Source organism: Genypterus blacodes, unplaced genomic scaffold, assembly GCF_046128005.1.
Source record: "Genypterus blacodes isolate CSIRO-AG114 ecotype Tasmania unplaced genomic scaffold, CSIRO-AGI_Gbla_v1 ptg000111l_1, whole genome shotgun sequence".
Lineage (NCBI taxonomy): Eukaryota > Metazoa > Chordata > Actinopteri > Ophidiiformes > Ophidiidae > Genypterus > Genypterus blacodes.
The window spans coordinates 60,412-80,000 of NW_027466915.1; the positions used below are offsets into that span (position 1 = coordinate 60,412).

The 19,589-nt window shown below is 45.2% G+C and overlaps 2 protein-coding genes across 6 annotated transcripts in view; one reads left to right on the forward strand and one right to left on the reverse strand.

Moving 5' to 3' along the window:
* Positions 1-4,827: 4,827 nt before the first annotated feature.
* On the reverse strand, positions 4,828-11,195 carry adrb2b (adrenoceptor beta 2, surface b). 4 transcript variants are annotated; one of them, XM_076161309.1, is made up of 5 exons: positions 10,985-11,195; positions 9,242-9,412; positions 8,851-9,013; positions 8,464-8,755; positions 4,828-8,299 (listed from the first exon to the last, which is right to left on the reverse strand). In XM_076161309.1, exons 2-5 carry the CDS (start codon positions 9,257-9,259, stop codon positions 7,225-7,227), a joined length of 1,548 nt encoding a protein of 515 aa, XP_076017424.1. In that variant the 5' UTR covers positions 9,260-9,412; positions 10,985-11,195; the 3' UTR covers positions 4,828-7,224. The 4 variants fall into 4 exon arrangements, with proteins under 4 accessions (XP_076017424.1, XP_076017422.1, XP_076017423.1 ...); XM_076161307.1 differs by having other exon boundaries at positions 9,242-9,661; XM_076161308.1 differs by having other exon boundaries at positions 9,512-11,195.
* An 8,211-nt stretch (positions 11,196-19,406) lies between these two features.
* The window catches only part of LOC143009157 (actin-binding LIM protein 3-like), a 27,016-nt gene continuing 26,833 nt past the window's right edge, over positions 19,407-19,589 (forward strand). For both annotated transcript variants that reach the window (XM_076161169.1, XM_076161170.1), the window contains exon 1: positions 19,407-19,540. In XM_076161169.1, coding sequence (XP_076017284.1) covers positions 19,519-19,540 — 22 coding nt within the window. In that variant the 5' untranslated portion in view covers positions 19,407-19,518. The remainder of the gene's footprint in view (positions 19,541-19,589) is intronic.

Consider the following 19,589-nt stretch of genomic DNA (forward strand, 5'->3'; position numbering starts at 1 on the left):
GTAATATTTGACAGCTTGATGAATCTGAGAGGAGCAATGTTTCATTATCTCTGCTCTGCAATAACTTGGACATGAAATAAAAAGGCAGGAAATTAGACTGCGAGCATAAAAGATCGAAGTCAAAGCCGCGTAGTTGTGACCCCGGTGCACTGATAGGATATTAACAGGTGCAGAGAGAGGAGAGGAGAGGAGAGGGGAGGGGAGGAAGGTAGGTAGAGGAGAAGAGAGAAGAGGAAAAGAGAACAGGGTAGAGGAGAGGAGAGGTAGAGTCCCTTTTTATTCATCCATGTATGTTTTGCCACAATCTCTCTCTCTCTCTCGCTCTCGCTCTCGCTCTCGCTCTCTCTCTCTCTCTCTCTCTCTCTCTCTCTCTCTCTCTCCACAAGCGCATAAGTGCAGTGTCTTGGTGGTGGAAAAAATTCTGCAGGCTTTGGCAGAGCTTAAAGAGCAATTAGCAGCAAAATGAAACAAACCAGCGGCGCCTCCTGTTTGACAGAGGAGGGATTAAAGAGGCGTAAACATTTTCACCAACGGATGGCTTGCGATAAGACCAACTGAAGCCCCAGTGTTGCATTTTCTGTGTGTGCTTTTTAAAGATCTGATTCCGCTCACAACTCAGTATGTTGCCCACAGGACAGGATTTAAGTGCTTTTACTTCTCTCCCTGCATGTGATGTGTGTTAGTACTGGATTATCTTCACACATCACAGAATTTACAAAGGGTGCCTGGATTGTTTTCATGTTTTGTCCAGATTTTTCAAAGGCGATATGATTCAAATGAAGTCGGTGCCAGCGTCGCCTCCTGACGCCTCCTGGCACGATTGGATAACAGAAGTCACGATGAAACGATTAGAGCGACGGCAGCCTGGGATGTGAGCTGTGAAAGTGTGTGAGAGTCTCTTCTCTTTGTCAGCTCGGCACTGGTCTGCCTGTGAAGACAGGGTGTGTGAGCGACGACCCAATCCTCATCTAATTAAATCTAATCGGCTTTGATTTAATGCCAGTCAGCTGTAATACGCAGTGATTGGATTTATGAGAGTGGTGATCCATATCTGAGGTGTATCCACCAGTCACCACTTCGGTTACGCTGCCATCAAATCAATTGGAAGCCATAAGCAACTGTTTCCTGTGTTCAAAGTGGTACCTAAAGAACTGGTGGTCATGGTCTGTTGGGGCTTTTAATCTCAGACTTAACCTCAGGTATCAAAGATTAAAGATCATGAAGATTAAATTGAAGGTTTTTTAATTTGCTGTGCGTGCCTGAAGGGGCTGGTGCCCCCTCAGTATGACTGCATACGACGGCCCTGGGTCAGATGGCTCACGGACCAGACTCACCATGTGGGACATAAAAACACAGCAAGACAATCAAGAATATTTACCCTCCTGAGTGTCCCATGAACTCTACTATGAACACACACACACACACACACACACACACACACACACACACACACACACACACACACACACACACAGACGCTGTCACTCACATACACAACCTGCCTGGGCTACAACCAGTCTTGCACTCATAGACATCACAAACACATCTACACACATACATTACGTGACAATATCCACATACAGTATATACATGCACACACACACACACACTAACACACACACAGCATGTTGGTTAGGCTGCCCAGGAAGCTGCTGTGATGCCATATGTTAACATGTTGGCAGCGGAACAAGTTTTGGTAAATGAGCTGCAAAGCTTTTAGAAGCTGCTAACACTCCACTACTGCAGCCTCATTTTAGCACACTGAGGCCTGAGCATACATATGTATTCACACGCAGTCACACACTCACACGCAGAGGGAAAGAGAGAGAGAGAGAGAGAGAGAGAGAGAGAGTGAGAGGTCACTGTGTTCTTAAACACTGTTCCAACCACAAATGTGTGACAGGAAGTGCCACGATATATGCACGATATTTGCACACGATGTCAAACACTTCCAAACTTATCTTCATTTATTTGACTTTGACCTCTACAAAAAGATTAACAACTACTACTACAAAACAGAAAGTAAAGTAAATAAAAGGAACATGCATGGATCAATAGGACGAGTACAAATATGACCACAACAAAATCTATCATAGAAAATAAAATGGATCATGTTCCACGTTCCCTTTACGCTCCAATCAGACTGCAAACCCACCAATCACCACGGTAACTAACGCGGTGAGTTCATACCAAATATCACGTAATGCTCCAACTTACAAAAAAACATACTCAGTGACCTGTGCTTCCTATGCTGTAGCACTTCCGGTCACACTATGTGGATACAGGCTCTTCCAATTGGCCCGCAGATGGCACTCACTTTTGTGTGTTTTTGTCCTTTGTCGCTAATTTCAGAGTCTTATTTTAGTATAGTGCACGGCAGAGTGGCTCCCAGACGCCTCCATCAAAACACCCAGGGACACACCCACAGACACACACACTCACACTCATATATCTCTTGGAACTTGAGCTTAAAATGACTCAAGAAAACAAAATAGGACTCTCGGCTCTGCCAAACTCTTGGACTTTGCTGTGTTTAGCGGTAGTGAAACTGGAGCTCTGTGTTTGATTGTGGGATGAGCTGAAACTTTAATGTGACCTGCATATGATCTGCAGCTCCGATTCACACTGACACACACTGATCACAGTCTCCATATTTAGAGACGGAAACAACGCGACTGGGGATAGAATGACTATACTGCACTGGGTGTCACTTTGTTTAGGTTCTGCTGAGGAATCATGTGACATCCTGCACATTTACGCGTGGTGAGCGCTCTGCGGTACTTGTTTCTGCATCCTGTTTGAGTGTATAGAACTTTTCTGACGATGAGTTTGAAGGACACACACACACAGAGTATCTGACGGCTCTCTCTGTCTCTCTCAGGAGAAAGCAGGAGATGCAGGGTCAGCTATAATTCAGACAGCGACACAATCTCGAACTCCAGGAAACCTCGGCGGTCATAAGATGCACTCAGTGCTCACACACACACACACACACACCCTCGGGACACTGTATCTGCGCAGGATCTAAACATTCACTCTGAGATGGAAATACGAAGGTGAATATAGTATGTGTGTTTGCCTGCATTATGTGTATGATGTACATATGTGAATCTCTAAATACACATTCATATTGAAGTCCTACATCCAGCCCTGTTCACACTCACACCCGCCTGAGATAAAGCTCATAGTCTCTGCTTTGATCTGCAGGGATTACATTCTATCCATCTGTCAACAGGGGTGTGTGTACATGTGTGTTTGTGCCCTCTTGTTAATATGCATGTAAACAATGTGTAAGTGTGCGTGTGTGTGTGTGTGAGTCTTTATGAGTTGACAGCGCTACCGTACCAGATAACACCTCATAACAGGATAAAACACAGACACGCCCGGACAAACGTTTGACAGCCCAGTCAGATGTTAGAGAGGAAGGTGACAGGATGCAGGATGCAAAATATTTACACTTCCCAGTCCAGCCTCCTTCAATCATTTAAAAATATCACATCATGCAAAAATGCTCTTTCCATGAATACCAGCCAAGCTTTGAGGAGGCACAAGAGAGGAGAACAGAGGGAGAGAAAACGGGGGAACGGAGAGACTGGAGGAGAACATGTCTGGTTTTAATATGAGTGTTGGGCCTCATCATCCCTGTAGAGCAACAGAACAGCTTTCATAACACAACCAGAAGAAGAGATAAAAGAGTTCATTATCAAAGGCTTTACCCAGTATTAATTGAAAAAAAAACAATTGGTCTTAATCATAACATGGAGACACAAGGGGGAAAAGAGACTTTCACATGGTTCCTCCGCACCGCCGATGTGTTTCCACTGCGGACACTAACATGCAGCGCACAAACTCGCAGGACAATGATCCTGATTGTTTTTAAAGTGCTACTGTAGTGCCCTGTGGAAAAATATCTGAACATGATGAATGACATTTACACAAGCGCTGTGAAGAAAGGAAGCACTGTTCATGCGCGAGGATGTGATGTATTTACCTACACTGTGTTTGTGTTTGCAAATATGCAAATACACAAGCAGATATATGAACATGCACACATTTGTTTCCTCTGTGGATAGTTAGGTTAGTGTATATATGTGTGTGTTGAGACAGTATAGCTGATTGTGTTTCCTCAGTAGCGAATGGCAGCTGCTGTGACCGCTTGCACCTGTTGCTGCTTATCACGGCCACACACACACACAAACACACACATTCACACACTAGCTGAGGCTTCAGGAATAACTGGATGACTGGATTTGCACAAAAAGCCTCTCTCTAATCGTAGACAAAAACGCTACAGGTCCTGTGTGATCACATTTCTTAAACTCCTTGCGTTCGTCGACAAAGAGCCTTTTGAGGCAAAGTACCTCAGAGTTTATAAGCATCAGATTTATGGAAATTTCGTTGACGCCTTTTTCGGGAGACTTTTTAAATGAGCGCTCTGTTTGCTCGACAGCGTCCATAACTAATGAGGCATCCCGTCGACTGTCACAAGTTAGCCAACTGGCGCGGTGCCAAATAACCCGAGTTCAGTATGTCCAGCGGGTGCCAACGCCCGGATATTATATATAAATAAGACTGATATGTTTGTGTTTCGTGTGCAGGAGGCGACAGTCAGACAAAACGGTCGGATCGATTACATAACTTACATAACAGACACTGCGGGTAAACAAAGACAAAGCAGTGCGGCGGTATATGGGCTGAAAAGTTGCAGCGGCTTCAGTAAATCACGCTGGATTTACTAACGGTGTCTAATCAGCCGAACGCGAGTGTGTCTGAGAGGTCAGACGCGCTCGTTTAGCTGCTCAGACTGACAAAGACGCCAGACAGCCGTACAGTTTCCAGACATTTAATCACACACGTATACACACAACTTACAAATAAATATGCACAGAGACGAGATGATCACAATGTGACTCAGGTGGAGGTAGAAAGAAACGAAGAATCCTTTTTTTTTTAGAAAATACACCGTTAATACACAATTTCCTCAGAACAACATGTTTGAAATCTGTCTCTGTAGCCACAATACACAAGTGTAAAATAACATAAAGTGTCGACTCAGTGCTGCTTGATCAGTACTTACAATGAGGACCAGATGAATTCAATTTCATACACATAAACAATAATAATCCCATGGTAATCCCACTGCCAAACACACACACACACACACACACACACACAGTAGACCAGAAGTACCCAAAGATGTTTTTCAAGCTTTTACAACACAAACAAATAACCAATGTTCACACCACAAGTACACAACAACACACACACACAGACATGTTGCATCATATCATTGACACAATCACCAATTATTGATCCCACTTGATCAGATATGACTCACAACTTCATTACCACATGCAGTACATTTAATTTAGAGGTTACTTCAGTCCAACTAAGTTTCCAAGTATCATAAAAACTTGTTCTGTTATCTGAGGACATACTTTAAGGGATTGGGGGGGGGGGCAGCTCCTCAATTTAGTCTGTCAGATTACAGTACTTTTTTCTTCCTTTAACAAAGCTAAACAGATGAAATGAAAGAGCGGGTGTGGACGGAGATGTTTACAGAGGAGGAGAGGAGGCCCAGGCAAACAGAGAGGGAGTAGAACAAAGAAGTACAGACGGTCATGATACCGACAAGCTCCGGCCTCTGATGTTTATGGGATGAAGATACACGCCAGTAAACAAATGTGAACGTGAGAAGGGAGCCAGGAAGAAACGAAAAACAGAACACACGCGTTTACCCGTCCGAGCAGGTTCACGTGACGGAGAGGCTCACATATCAGACTGGAACGTCTCAGATGTTTCACCTCATTTTTCAGTGATGACCGTGGGATGTGTGGACATCTGTGTTTTCTTTACCTCAGGGTGAGTTTGTCGCCCTTTTGGTTTCTCTTTGTCCATTGTAGCGACGGGACCACAGAGGATTCTTTGCTATCGTATGACAAGAGCAGCGGGGTCTTCCAGCGTTTACACTGTGTCTGCCTTTGTTCCCCGTTGCCCTAAGACACCGAGCTCAGGCCCCAACCAGAGAGGGGGGGGGAGCGAGAGAAAGAGCGAGAGGGAGGGATGGAGGGAGCAAGAGAGGGAGAGAGAGAGGGAGAGAAAGAGAGTGAGACAGACAGAGAGAGAGAGGGAGGGAGGGAGGGAGTGATGGAGAGAGAGGGGGGGGGGCGTCTGTTCAGGTGAACCTCACTCATCCAAATCCATCTGATTTTTATCTTATAAAGCCCAAATTCACACAAAATGATTTTCCCCATAATCATCTTTCTGACTATTTGTCACGTCTGAAGCTCCTTTCATGTTACTGCTCAGGTGCCCAACTGATCAGCTGGAGAACATCTGGCTGTGTTTTGTTTTGTTTTGTTCAGGAGCACCTGTGGACACTCGTCACAATGAACCTGCTTATAAATATTTACATGCTGGTGTGTCTGGAGAAACTTATGCAAATGAGGCAGTTCAAGGCAAATTCGGAAAAAGGCTGCAAACATTTTGGTGGCATGGCACTATAGTTCTTCCTGATGTTCAATCATTGTAAAAAAACTAAATAAATACTTTTCTGAGGGTCAAATCTCTTCCTGTAACTGTTTTATTTTAACATTTTTTGATCCAAACAATCAGAAGTAGACGTGACTACAAGCTTACTGAAGTTTCATTATTTGTGTTTTCTAAAATACAGATGAGTCAGCAGTAAACATCAGTGTCAGGTCTGTTGGCACCATGTTCACCTGACCTCCCAGTCTGCAGGCAGTCAGGAGGAACCAGCGACCTCATTGTGTCTGACTTCCTCCTTTTTTGGAATGTGTGGGCATGCGTGATGTCTATTTATGTTTGTGTATTTGTTGTTATCATGGTGCTGTATTCATGCTTTTGTACGCCTCTACACTAACACTTCTATCTATTGGAGCACCTGTGGTTCAGTAGCAAACCCATTAATATGCAGTCCGTTATGCGCCCCCCATCTGTCATCGATTGACTCGTGTCACTGTGTATGCAAAATAGCAGAATAAATATAATAAACCTGCAGTAAGTACCTCTTTATAGGCTCATGATGCTCAGTTTTCCTGCTAATTTGGCAGTAGCATGATTGAGAATGGTTTTCCTTTTGTCTCATTACTTTGTTTATGTCCAAACAAAGTAGAAGTAGTGCCAATTTGCAATCGTTTCCACAAAAAACAAACTTCATGAGCTCCGTCTGGTTGGATTTACTGCTCTAACAGCTCCAACAGTTCAAGCAATGGAGGCCTGATTGTCCTGGCGGGCTGCATTAGTGGAGCTGCTCGCCGGCTGGCCTTTGGTTGTAGAGCCCGCATTCATTTCTAAGACCTGCTCGTGAGAAGAGTGCGAAGTGGGAGGAGCCAGCATTAAGGCGCTGTCCTGAGAGGAATCCAGGCTCCCCCTCCACCCTAACTGCTGCTTAGCGTCCAGCCCCCTCCCGCCGTTCATCTCCGCCTCCCCTTTTGTCCGACGCGGCGCCTTGGAGTAAAAGTCTCTGTCCCTGCACCACGGCCACCCTGTCCTCCCGCCCAGGCCGCCCCTCTGGCCCCTCAGGCAGAGTATCTCCTGAAACGCGTGCCTGAAGTCGGGGCTGCGGCAGTAGATGAGCGGGTTGAAGGCCGAGTTGGAGTATCCAAGCCAGTTGAGCAGTCTGAAGAGTAACAGCACGTTGGCCTCCTTGAGGAAGGTCATTAGGATGTTGAGGATGAAGAAGGGAAGCCAGCACAGCGTGAAGGTCCCCATGATGATGCCCAAAGTCTTCACAGCTTTGTGTTCTCTCAGGCAGAACTTCAGACGCTTCGTGGCTGAGTATTTACCTTCACCTTTGTCTGCCTTCTGCCTTTTCTCACCATCACTTTGCTTCTGCTCTCCTCCTTTATCCTCCCCGTTGGCATCCATACCTCCTTTTGTTTCCATGTTTAGTCTGTCCTGTCCTTCTTGTCCTCCCACCTCGCCGCCTGCTCTGGCTGCGTTCATGGCGGGGCTGTCGCTGGGAGTAGCCAGCTGTGCAGTGTAGTGCAGGTTGTTAAAGTGCCTCTCCCTGCTCCGGATCTTCTCCAGCTGTTTCTGGGCCTCCTGGAACACCCGGGTGTACAGGAATATCATCACCCCCAGTGGCAGGTAGAACGAGACGATGGAGGAAGACACGGCGTATGGCACGTTGGTGTTGAAATCACAGCAGTATTTGTCAGCTAAACACTGTAACGCCTCTTCATCCTCGGATACCCACCACTTCATGTGGATGGGCAGGAAGGAGATGAGGGAGGCCACCACCCAGACCCCCAGGACCACCGCAAAGGCTCGACGCCTGCAGACCAACAGACGGAAAGAGAGCAAAAGAGGAGCCCATTAAAAACAAAACAGCAACAGTTTTTTAAGTATATGAATCAGCAAAATGGTGGTTAATGGCAAAGAACGTCTGTAGGAAGTTTCAAACTTATATCACTTGAGAGCCAAATGTCTCCAGCGTACCTGGTGAGCATCGTTGGGTAGCGCAGTGGCGAGGTGATGGCGAAGTAACGATCCACAGCGATCACACACAGCGTCTCGATGCTGGCCGTCACACACAGCACGTCGGTCGCCGTCCAGAACTCGCACATGAAGTTTCCAAATTGCCAGGATCCTAGCAGGATGTAGGTGGAGCCAAAGGGGACAACGACCACGCCCATGATGAGGTCGGCGATGGCCAGTGATGCGATGAAGAGGTTGTGGACCGTCTGGAGCCGCTGGAACCGCAGAATGGCCATGATCACCAGCACATTACCTGGACAGAAGGAGGTATTGACGGAGATGCTGCACTGCACACATCCACCAATCATTAATAAACAATCAATTTGCAGTTGTAGTGTAACAACTGACCGAAAACGATGGCCAGAACCAGGATGGCCATGGCGGCGCCGAGCAACACGATCTCCGCATCGCTGTACGGCGAAGACCTCGGGGGGAACCCCGAGAACAGCGAGGAGTCGTTGAGCTGCGATCGGTTAGCCAGTGCCGACACAGGACTCGCAAGTGCCATGATCTGCAGACGAGTTTACACACAAGACAGGATGTTATTGTGTAACACGGGTACAGCCCAGATTCTTTGATTTCAGGAGCAGTTTGGTTGTTTGTTTTCACTCGGTCTGAAGTATTTTGTGGACCTAGCCCAGCCGGTCTAGTTACGTCGTAACTTTGACCGGCTAGGCTAGGTACACCTGTTCACCGACAGGATTGACAACAACTCTCCAATTGACTTATTTGCATTTACCTGCATTCCCATTTGCATTAACGAATTTGCACAGAGGACTCCACAGAAGTTTTATTGCTTTTACGCACAGGATTCAATCAAGTTCTCCCAGGGCTCTTTCCTGTCGGCTTGCAGTTTGCCTCAAAATCATGAACAGAAAATGGAGGCGTAGATCAAAATGAAGGGGAGCACCTGGTGTTTTATAAAAGAGAAATGAAGAAGACACAGCTGCTTACTGACAGAGCTGCACGTGCTTCTGTTTTCACACATTTGGACTAAGACAGCATTTACAGTGGTTGTGTTCTTGAACGCAGCCCCTGGCTTCCTTTCACAGCTGGTTTGGCTGTAATGGATCCTCTGGGTGCAGGAACACCTGGATTTACACGTAGACTGGCTGTGTTCCAACACAATCCAAACACTCGCGCCCCGCGTCAATGCCATCTGTGAAGAGGCACATTGATTCAACTGTTGACCCCCCTGTCACGCCCCCCCCCCCCCCCCCCCCCCCCTTTGGGACTCGGGGGTTTGAGACACATCTGCCAATGTTGATGCAGTGACTTGATGTGAGTGTGTATGTGTGTGTGTGTGTGTGCGGTATGACATACTGTTGCGCAAATGATGAATTTGGTGCCGAATTAACAGCAGGGTTGTTTGTAAATTTTTCATTATGCAGGGTGAGCAGGGGGTCCAGAGTCCTCCTGACAAATGATGATGGTCTGCTCTGCATGCCATCCAGCTATGTGGGGTTTGTTCTTCTATGTGCACATGTCACCGTGTGTGTGTGTGTGTGTGTGTGTGTGTGTGTGTGTGTGTGTGTGTGTGTGTGTGTGTGTGTGTGTGTGTGTGTGTGTGTGTGTGCGTGTGTGTGCGTGTGTGTGTGCATGAACTTTGAGCGCACTTGTTGCACAGCCTGTCGGTCAAAAACATCTAAAGCTGACCCAGACTCTGTGTATTCTGCTTGTTCTTGTAATTGTCCACGGATCAGTCCAGCTGCACTCACACACACGCCGTCACACAGTTACTCACACATACGCTCTTTAATCAGTTACACACACACAAAGTAGAAACTTAACCAACTCTGAGGCCGATAATCAAACACTGAAGATTTACCAAGACTTAGGTTGTCTGCATGTTGAGGGCGAGGTGGGTCGGTGGGTCGGTGGGGATATTTGTGTGGTAATACTGTGGTACACACGCAAACACAGGGCAGATGCATGCACACCTGAAAACACAAGTCTTGCAGAGCTTAGGAGAAGTAGTGGATAACGAAAACCAAGAGGAAGAGGTTTCTGAACCTCGCGTGGCACTACATTACTGAAATAATGCTGGTAATGTTGGATTAGAGCCCTTTGGAGTCTCAGAGTTTCAGTTTGGGTCTGATAACTGTATTTGCAAATGTATCTCTGAGGCTCCTGCTGGAGCGAATGTTAACGTTTATCATTTGGCCTCAGTGCTTATAACTGAACTACAGTGCGAGAATGTTGATATCAGTCTGAGCTTTAACCCCAATAAAATAGTTCAGTAAAGGAGAAATCGACTTCGTCGTCATCCCAGATTTCCCTGCTTGGTATTGAGCTTGATCCTGCTGTGTCACTTTGCACTTTATGCATTATGCTTGAACAATCATGTGAACCAGTTTCAAGTTTCTTTTAAGCATATATGACATCATTATGAGTCGATTAATGTTGTTCATGTATGCATGAAGGAGAAGTACAAAGGAAGCACATGTTTTTTTTAACTCAGGTTTGTTGTTAGTTTTCTTACCTCTCAGCTCCGTGTTGTGCTTTATATTCCAGTGATTCGATAATCCAGACGCTTTGAAATCCACTACACACAGTATCATGGTAGTGTTTGTCAGCAGGTTAGGGTCTCGCACACACGCTCTCTCTCTCTACCTCTCTCTTTTCCTGACACCCTCACATACACACACACACTCTTTCAGCTCTCAGCCACATTTGCACTTTTGCAGCAGCTGAGTCGCCTGCCTTTTTATATGCTAAGCCCTGATGACATCACTGCAGGACAGTAGCCAATCAGAGAGCAAGGACTGGCTTCCAGCGTGCAGCACTGCACAGTGCCTGCATGCCCTCTGGGAAACTTAAGCTTTTTCTCATCTATATACCCAGTTAATCTTTCCTGAACTCTTTTTTCCATTATTTCACAGAGCAACCGCAGATTTTTGTTTTTTCTCTGCTGCTGCTGCAGTTGAGGGACATAAAGTACAACGGTAACGATCTCTGACCTGGATTCTATAACCTATAATTTTTGAAAAACACACACAACCTTTCATTGGACTGAGCAACACAGCGGTGGCGGATAAAGTTAGAGTCAGATTTATGGTTAAGTTAAGTTCAGGCTGCTGCACTGGACAAAGCACCACAGAAAACCCCAGAAATGTCAAACAGTGTGTACAAACACATCGCTGCAAGTAATTATCGGTGCAGTTTACTGTATATTGAAAATTCTTTGCATTACTCTCCATATGTTTGAATATATTTGGAGGCAGACATTTGACAGACAGCTGCAGATGGAAGAAGTTGGCAGGACAAGGTCAGTATTTATTTACACCTTAACACCAACATATAGTATCTTTGTGTGTCATGTGGGTGTTTTCTCTGTGGACGTATAAGGTTCATTTGCTTGTTGGATTACTGCAAAGTTAAAGACGCCAGAAAGGCTTGTAGTGATCCTCCTCTTTTTACTAAATGTTCCAAAGATTTCAAGGTGGAGTATCTCTTTAAGTGTCCCTATAGATATCGGGTAGTGACACGTGATGAGTTATTTTGGGCCACAGGGGTTATAGAAGTAAAACTCCTTTGCATTTCCCTCATTGATATCAGCAGCTGGATCACTCCAAAGGCCTCCAGGTGATGAAACTCTCAAATGTGTTAAATACCAGATCAGGTTCATTGATACACACTGCGTCACAATTCATTCATGCACTTTATGTGGCATATGTGTGTGTGTGTGTTTGTGTGTTTCAGCACATGCTTCAGCAGTTCGTCGATAATACAGCTAAATCTACTGTTAATGGTTTATTGACGCTTCCTCTGTGTCCTTTTTGTATTCAAATGTCACAAAGAAAAAGGAGAAAATTGTTGTAGGATAGCGACGTAAACTGGGAGAAAGCTGAAAAAAATCAATGCCAGTGTAGAATGATTGATATAACAGAGGCCAAATGTCACTAACTGAATAAATAAATAAAGCAGGTAAAAATCTTACATTTATTCGTATTTCTTTCATTATTTTCACTGGTTTCACGCGTGTTATTTCATTGCATTTGACGTCATGGCGCTGCTATTTCAAACCCCGACCGCTAGATGGCGCATTGTTGCTCGAGTGGTGTAGAAGAGGCAAAAGACGAAGAAGTTATCCTGTACCTGCGCATCTTCTGTTCTTTATCACAGGTCAGTAACTACGCCTTTATTGTAATTTACATACATGGAGTTTAAGGGACGAACGTGTACTTGAGACTGTTACAAATGTTGTTCAGAGAAACGGGTTGTAAGAGTATTAGTGTGTATATAGATATAAAGGGCTGTATGCTAACTCGCTAACGCCAACTCACCTGCGTAGTGAAAGGTGCGAAAGTTAAAGGAATTTAGTAAATACACTTAATTAATTTCGGACTCAATGGGATGCGGTTTATGTTGTTAAATCGTTACATTTTTGTTATCTGTTGTTAAATGGACATACCAAAATATTAATACCAAACCTGTCCAATACTTTATGTAACACGGATTCAGCTTTAAGAAATTTAATACAAAATGGCGGCCGTAATGGAGGAGGCGCCATGACGGATGTATGTGAAAGTTGTTCGATGAGCAGGAAAAGACACTTAAATGTAACATGTTTGAAGTGTTGCACCAGCTCATTTTTGCATTCCAGAAAATACCTTCGATACCAAAATATTTAGAGGTTTAAACTATTAAATAACTCAAAAAAAAATAGGAGTGTAATGAAGAAAAGCTGCTGGCTTAAACACGAAAGAGACCACACGCGCAAACACACACACATGCTCAAACACACCACATCTGTCCCAGTTAAAACACAAAGCAAACGCTCTCATTTTCACCCTTGACCTGAGGTGCGAGCACGATTCCTGCGGTTCTTGCACACATTCATGCAGACAAATCAATACTCTTTTCTGTATGTATGAAATAAGAGTTCAAAGGCACACACACACACACACACACACACGCACGCACGCACACGCACACACACACACACACACACACACACACAGGCAAAACAGCTTGTTATGCAAGATGTAAAGTTAGAGGAGAGGAAGTCTTTAGTCGTCGTATGTCCCCACAGGAAAGAGGCAGCATCCATGTTCTGATTCGTTTACACCATCCGGCCTGTTACCGTCTGTACATTAAGGTGGAAGTATGCTAAGCTGGACACATTCTGTTTGTGTTTATTTGAATATTCTCAGTTCTATTTCTTGTGTTGTGAGGTTTTCCTGATTTTCAGTCTTCAGTCTTTCAGTATCTGAGGTGCTACGAAACAGGAAACATCAACTTACTTTTCAAATTCAGATTTACATTGAATGTGAAAGTTGTCAAGAAAAAAATGTCCCGATAAAAGAACCTTGTTGTGGCTCAATGACACAATGCATTTTATAGTACATACAGTACAAGAGTACTTCCTCTTTTACTCTGAGTACTTGATGTCCTCACGCCTCCAGCTGATCTGTAGGCCTGATGCGTGACCTGGGCCACCCAGGGTGATGGCAGAGCGCTCCATGCCCACAGAGGAAACCACAGTTTGTGTTAGTAGAGCAACAGCTAAGAGATACTGAGAAAGCACAGAGAAGAAGACCACAGAAGACTTAACATAACACCATCTCTGTCTTTCTCTCTCTCTCTCTCTCTCTCTGTCTCTGTCTCTGTCTGTCTCTCTCTCTCTCTCTCTCTCTCTCTCTCTCTCTCTCTCTCTCTCTCTCTCTCTCTCTCTCTCTCTCTCTCTCTCTCTCTCTCTCTCGCCCTGGCGCACAGTAATATTTCCATATCCGTCTTTCTCTTTCCAGATACATTCCACCAGCCTCATCCTGTCGCTGTCCCGTCCTCCCTTCCCCTCGCTCCACATCCTCCTTTCTGCACCACTCCTATCTATCCCTCATCATCCTCCTTGCTCCATTCCCCTGCCCTTCATCCATTCCTCTTGTCTCACCTTCTGTCTTTCACGCCTCTCTTTCCCATTTTGCCATCCGTCATCCACCCTCTCTGTCAAGTAACATAAGATGGGAGGCCACTTTCCCCTCAATCCAATATTTAATCCCGCCAAAATACAATATCTTCATCGATCGCAGCATCTCTGTTGGGGGAGGGATCGACTTATGAGGTGGAGGAAGAGTTGCCAGACACGTGAGAAACACTCAGTGCCAGTGTTGATTAACCACAGAATGTCTGCGACGACGTTCTCTGAAAGGTTTCTGTTCTCTTTTAGAAGCGGCCCATTGAATCCTGAACACGGTGTGCATCTACGCGCTGCTTCCTGCTGCTTCTCACTCTGTGCTTCCATTATTGCCCTGCCATTTCTCCTGTAGGGGGAATTCACAGCAACCCTATATGGTCTGTCATTTATTGATTTGACCTCAGTCGTTTTTGAGTCAATACTCTGAGCTGAGACTCATTTAGAAGCAATTTAATGTGAACTGTGTTCAGATTGCAACCCATGGTTCACTTTTTCTATATACTGGAAGAGCAAATAACATCAAAAACAAACGAGTGTTTGATACTCATAGTGCTTTGAATACTGTCACACATGTTGAAAGCCAGTTCTGCCAAAGCCAGGCGTTTGTTTCACTCTTTCACAATCCCCCTCTCTTCCTTCCCTTATTCTCTCTCTATCTCTCTTTTGTACTGTGTTTATTTGAGTTGCTCCTACCCGGCGGAGTTGTTTTGACAGATGTGACAATTGAGTTTACGATCATAAAAGGACAGAGTACGAACTTGGGGTCACTTTTCAGGATTTTCTAGTTCTACTTTCATATACTCAAAGTTATGAATACGGAGGAGTGCAGGGAGACGAGTGAGAGGAAATGAATAAGTAAGGATCAGGAGAGTGGGATTTGAACGGAAAGATAAACACACTTTTTCTGCCCACCCTTCCTGATACTCTCTCTTCCTGTCCTGATCACTTTCCATTTCCCTCTCTCTCCTCTGCATCTCTCTCGCTCTCTGGTTTCCTCTTTCATCTCTCCTCACATTCATAGCTCTTCCTCCCCACTATCTCTCTCTCTGCCTCCCCCTTGTGTAACTTGTCTACTTGGTTGTCCGTTTTTCATCTCTCCCCCACCCTCTGCCCTTTTTCTCCCCCTCCACTTGTGTCATTTGTCATCCCCTGTGCAGCACCGTTTCCAAACAATCCTAGCCTATAGCATGAGCAGCATATGCAGAACCAACAGTGTCATCTGCATACATCTGCATATTAACATTTGTACAGATGGTTCATGAAACATTAATGTAAACGCTGAACAACAGGGGGCCTAACATTGAGCCATGTGAAGCCCCTATGTGGCATTATTGCTCAGTGGGTGTGTGCAGCTGAAGTTCTGTGAACCACATACACAGCTGCATGCGTCCGATTCTCTAGACAGTGTGACCTTCAATTACAAACATTTGTTTTATCAGTACTTTCCACATATTAATTAGATCTTTGAGTATTTGCTGTTCTTTTTTTAATGAGTATTCAAATCTTCAGCTAACTGCTACATTCTGCCCGACCGGACAGCGCAGCGTATGGCGGATGCTTAGCAACGCAAACATGACAAAGTCCCCTGGTCTTTGATTGTAGTTTGGTGCTTCATTTTCTTCTTAGCCCCAATCCCAGGAAGATGTTTGGTGGTGGAACCTGTGTGCCACTGGCTGACGTTTCCTGTTGCCTCATCTGACCCAGTCCGCCCATTTACACAACTGCACGGGTATTTTACTATTCCAAACCCTTCGACCATTTCTGTCCAAACACAGCTGCTCAGAGTGTTTTGGATATCTATCAAGGCCCCGCCCTCAGATCTGAGGGATGTGAGAGGAAACCCAGCCAGGATAAATGTTTAGGTTGACGCGTCTAAGCTGCCACACAGGAAGACTTCGGTACAACAACGCAGATTCATGTGAAGAAAGTGTTTAAGAAATAACACTCTGTTTTCTGGCGTAGAGTTATTTGTCAAAGCTTGATAGTAATCTACTCCACTGTATTAGAAAATGGCTGACCTTTGTTATTTAATGATTTTCAAAATGAAAGATGGTGGCGTCACTCGTTGGATGTCTTGGCTGAGGTGTCATAACAGAGCGATGAGACATTCCGCCGAGAGATGAGGCTGGTGAAAGACCATTATGGAACTTCTCTACACTCTGAAGTATTTTGGCTCAAACTAGATGGAAATATTTCTTAAATAGCTGCATGAAGATCTGTAAGCAGTGTGTGGTTGATTTATATAATTTCTTATTATCCAGCACTACATTTGGTGACTATGACCCCTATGACCCCTTAATCTGAGGAACTGGATCACTGATAACAGTAACACGCGCGCACACACACTCGTACACGCGTTTCTCGTCTGCATCCAAACGTTCCTCCTAAATTGGACCTTCTAGTCGCGCGGTGGAGCGTTCTTCAAATGAACCCAATGACCTCACCTTCACCTTGCCATTGCCTCCCTTCCCCCACCCTATGAATCAGACCGTGTCCACCCGTCTGTCCTGCAGTCCCTCAACTTAATTGATTACAACACACATTCAGAATTATTGCCACAGTTCCAGTTTGCGTAACTAGTAACTTTGTTTACAGTGGTTGGGTGCAAATGTGAGAATCTGCAAAATAAAGAAAAAGAGTACTGGTTTAGTTTGTGCTGTGTTTGTGTCATAAGCAGCTCGCCCATGTTTACAGTGAACTCTGTGTACATGTTTACATTTGCACACAAAGTAAAAAAACCTTAAAGCAGCATCACCAAATCCATGACAGTGTGTGCATGTGTGTGTTGTCTGCTTCTCTGTCTAGACACCAACACCATCGGAGGAAGACTTGTCTCAGAATGTCCTTATTCCTTATTTCTCAGTCACTTCCGTGCAGACACACACACACACACATCCCCTTCCACATGCATGTAGAAACCACAAGTGGAACATCTGCTTAAGTTGTGTAATGTAACTTCCCTGTGTTCTGCTTCTGACCAGTATGTCGTCTCATCTCTTAATAATAACAAACAGCTTCACCTCATCCTCACCTACATTTCTAATTGATGACCAGTGCTACATCATTGTTCCAGTCAAAGTAGTTCCAGAGGACATTTCCATGTTTGTTTCTGCATTCCAAAGGTTTGTTTTCTTCTGCAAAATCAGACACAAAATGAAAAGTATACTGAAGGATACAATGTTGGTTAAAACAACATTGTTAAGTGAGACCCCAACATGTTTAAACTGGCAGACTGGACTGACAATGGAACATTAAACACACCTGACTATCCTAAGGACACACGGAGTGGAAATGGCCTTTCAGTTAACATGTTGTTTTTCTGGCTTGGGGCGACTTCCGGTTGAAGTCTTCAGCCAAGACCTGACGCTGGACTACAGGGTGAGGCATCGAGATATCAGTGTGGAGAGTTTCCTGATGGGGTTAAATCTCTCGCTGATGTGTAAAGGTCAACCAAGTTTAATGCATCCTGTCTAAACAAGAGGAAAGGCAATAGTTGCTCAATATTTCAGAAAATGCATATTGTTCCACCGAAGCACCATTGTGAAGCAAATAGACAACAGTTGTTGGTTAAAGCTAAAGTCCTTACATGTTCCCATTCTGTGTTATCAGAGGAGAAGCTCACAGTTTGCCTGTGTTTACAGGAAGTGCATGTGTACATTGTTTTGAATTATGGGGAAATGAGTTGGAAACAAAGGTAACTACATAAACATGTTTATGTGGTGGAAGAGAGGAGATGACAAGAGAAGTCGATCGGGGTAATTGAAATCTTAAAACAACCATGTTTCTGTGACTGGTGACTGACCAGTCCTATCATGGAGCGCGTAGCAAACAGCGATCAGGGATTTGATCTATTCTGGGTTTAAGGCGTTTCAACTTCATCTCAGTTCACATTTGCCATTTCCAGGATGTATCCCCACACTTCCACCCCTCCTCTCAGACTCTCAGGTCAAGACTCCAGGTCGTTTTATTGTACACTGCCACCTATTGGCGTCTTTCTGTACATACATGTTAGTGTGGATAGTTTGGATCTATGGACACGTTCTTTTCAGTCCCTTTTCATAATGTGTGAGCCTGCTGTTGTTGTATTGGACTTTACAATACTGGAGAATAAATGAAGGGCTTTGAGTAGCATCATCTTCAGTATAATGCTTAAACCATGGCCATTGAAATATGACATATGGAATAGGGAGGGAGCTCATCTTAAAACATCAAGAAAGGAAAATAGTCAGAGCATTTGAGTTAGAGGAGTATATAATCCATCCACCGACAAAAATTAGATGTATAACTTTTTCTCCCAGCCAGGTGAAAAACGTCTGTCTCAATATATGAGTGAACAAAAATGTATTGTTCGTTCATTTAAATATTAATGCTCCAATAACTGATCTTTTTTCCACACTAAAAGGATTTCTCCTCTACCTACTACTCCTTTACCTACTGGGTGCAGTTCGGAGCTCAGACTCTGTTCGGCGCTGTCGCACCATAAGAGGCGAGAGAAGCGCAGACGGATCAGCATGTCCATCTCGCCGGAGCGCACGCGGGCACGCCGGCGTCCGTGGCAGCACACCGACCGGCTGCCCTGCGCGGAGATGGACGGGCTCTCCGCCACCAAAACGGAGACAAGGATCTGGTGGGTGGGAGAGGCTGAAGAGGAAGGCGTGAGAAGGAAGAAGAGGAGGAGGAGGATGAGGAGGAGGACGATGGTGCCGTCACTTTCGATTTCACCAAATCCCGCAAGCGGCTGCTGACTTTACGCAGGGTGTGGAGGGAGCCGGAGGGGGGTAAATCCTCCTGCAGGGAAAAGCCCCGGAGAGAGGGAGGGACGGAGAGGGAGGGGGTGGGGGAGAGAGAGTTGAGCCGGCAGGGAGAGAGAGAGACTGAGAGAGAAAAAGAGAGGGAGGGAGAGAGAGAGAGAGAGAGAGAGAGAGAGAGAGAGAGAGAGAGAGGGGGACTTGAGCCGGCAGAGAGAGAGAGAGAGGGAGAGTTGAGCCGGCAAGGAGAGTTGTCAGGAGTCCTATTGGACCTTCTGTCTCGCTGCTCTGAGGAGCACCATCATCAAGCTTCACACTGTTGGAATTCCACCTCTTTCATATGGAAGATACATGATGAGTGCGTCTACAAATGGTAAGTAATGTGTGTGTGTGTGTGTGTGTGTGTGTGTGTGTGTGTGTGT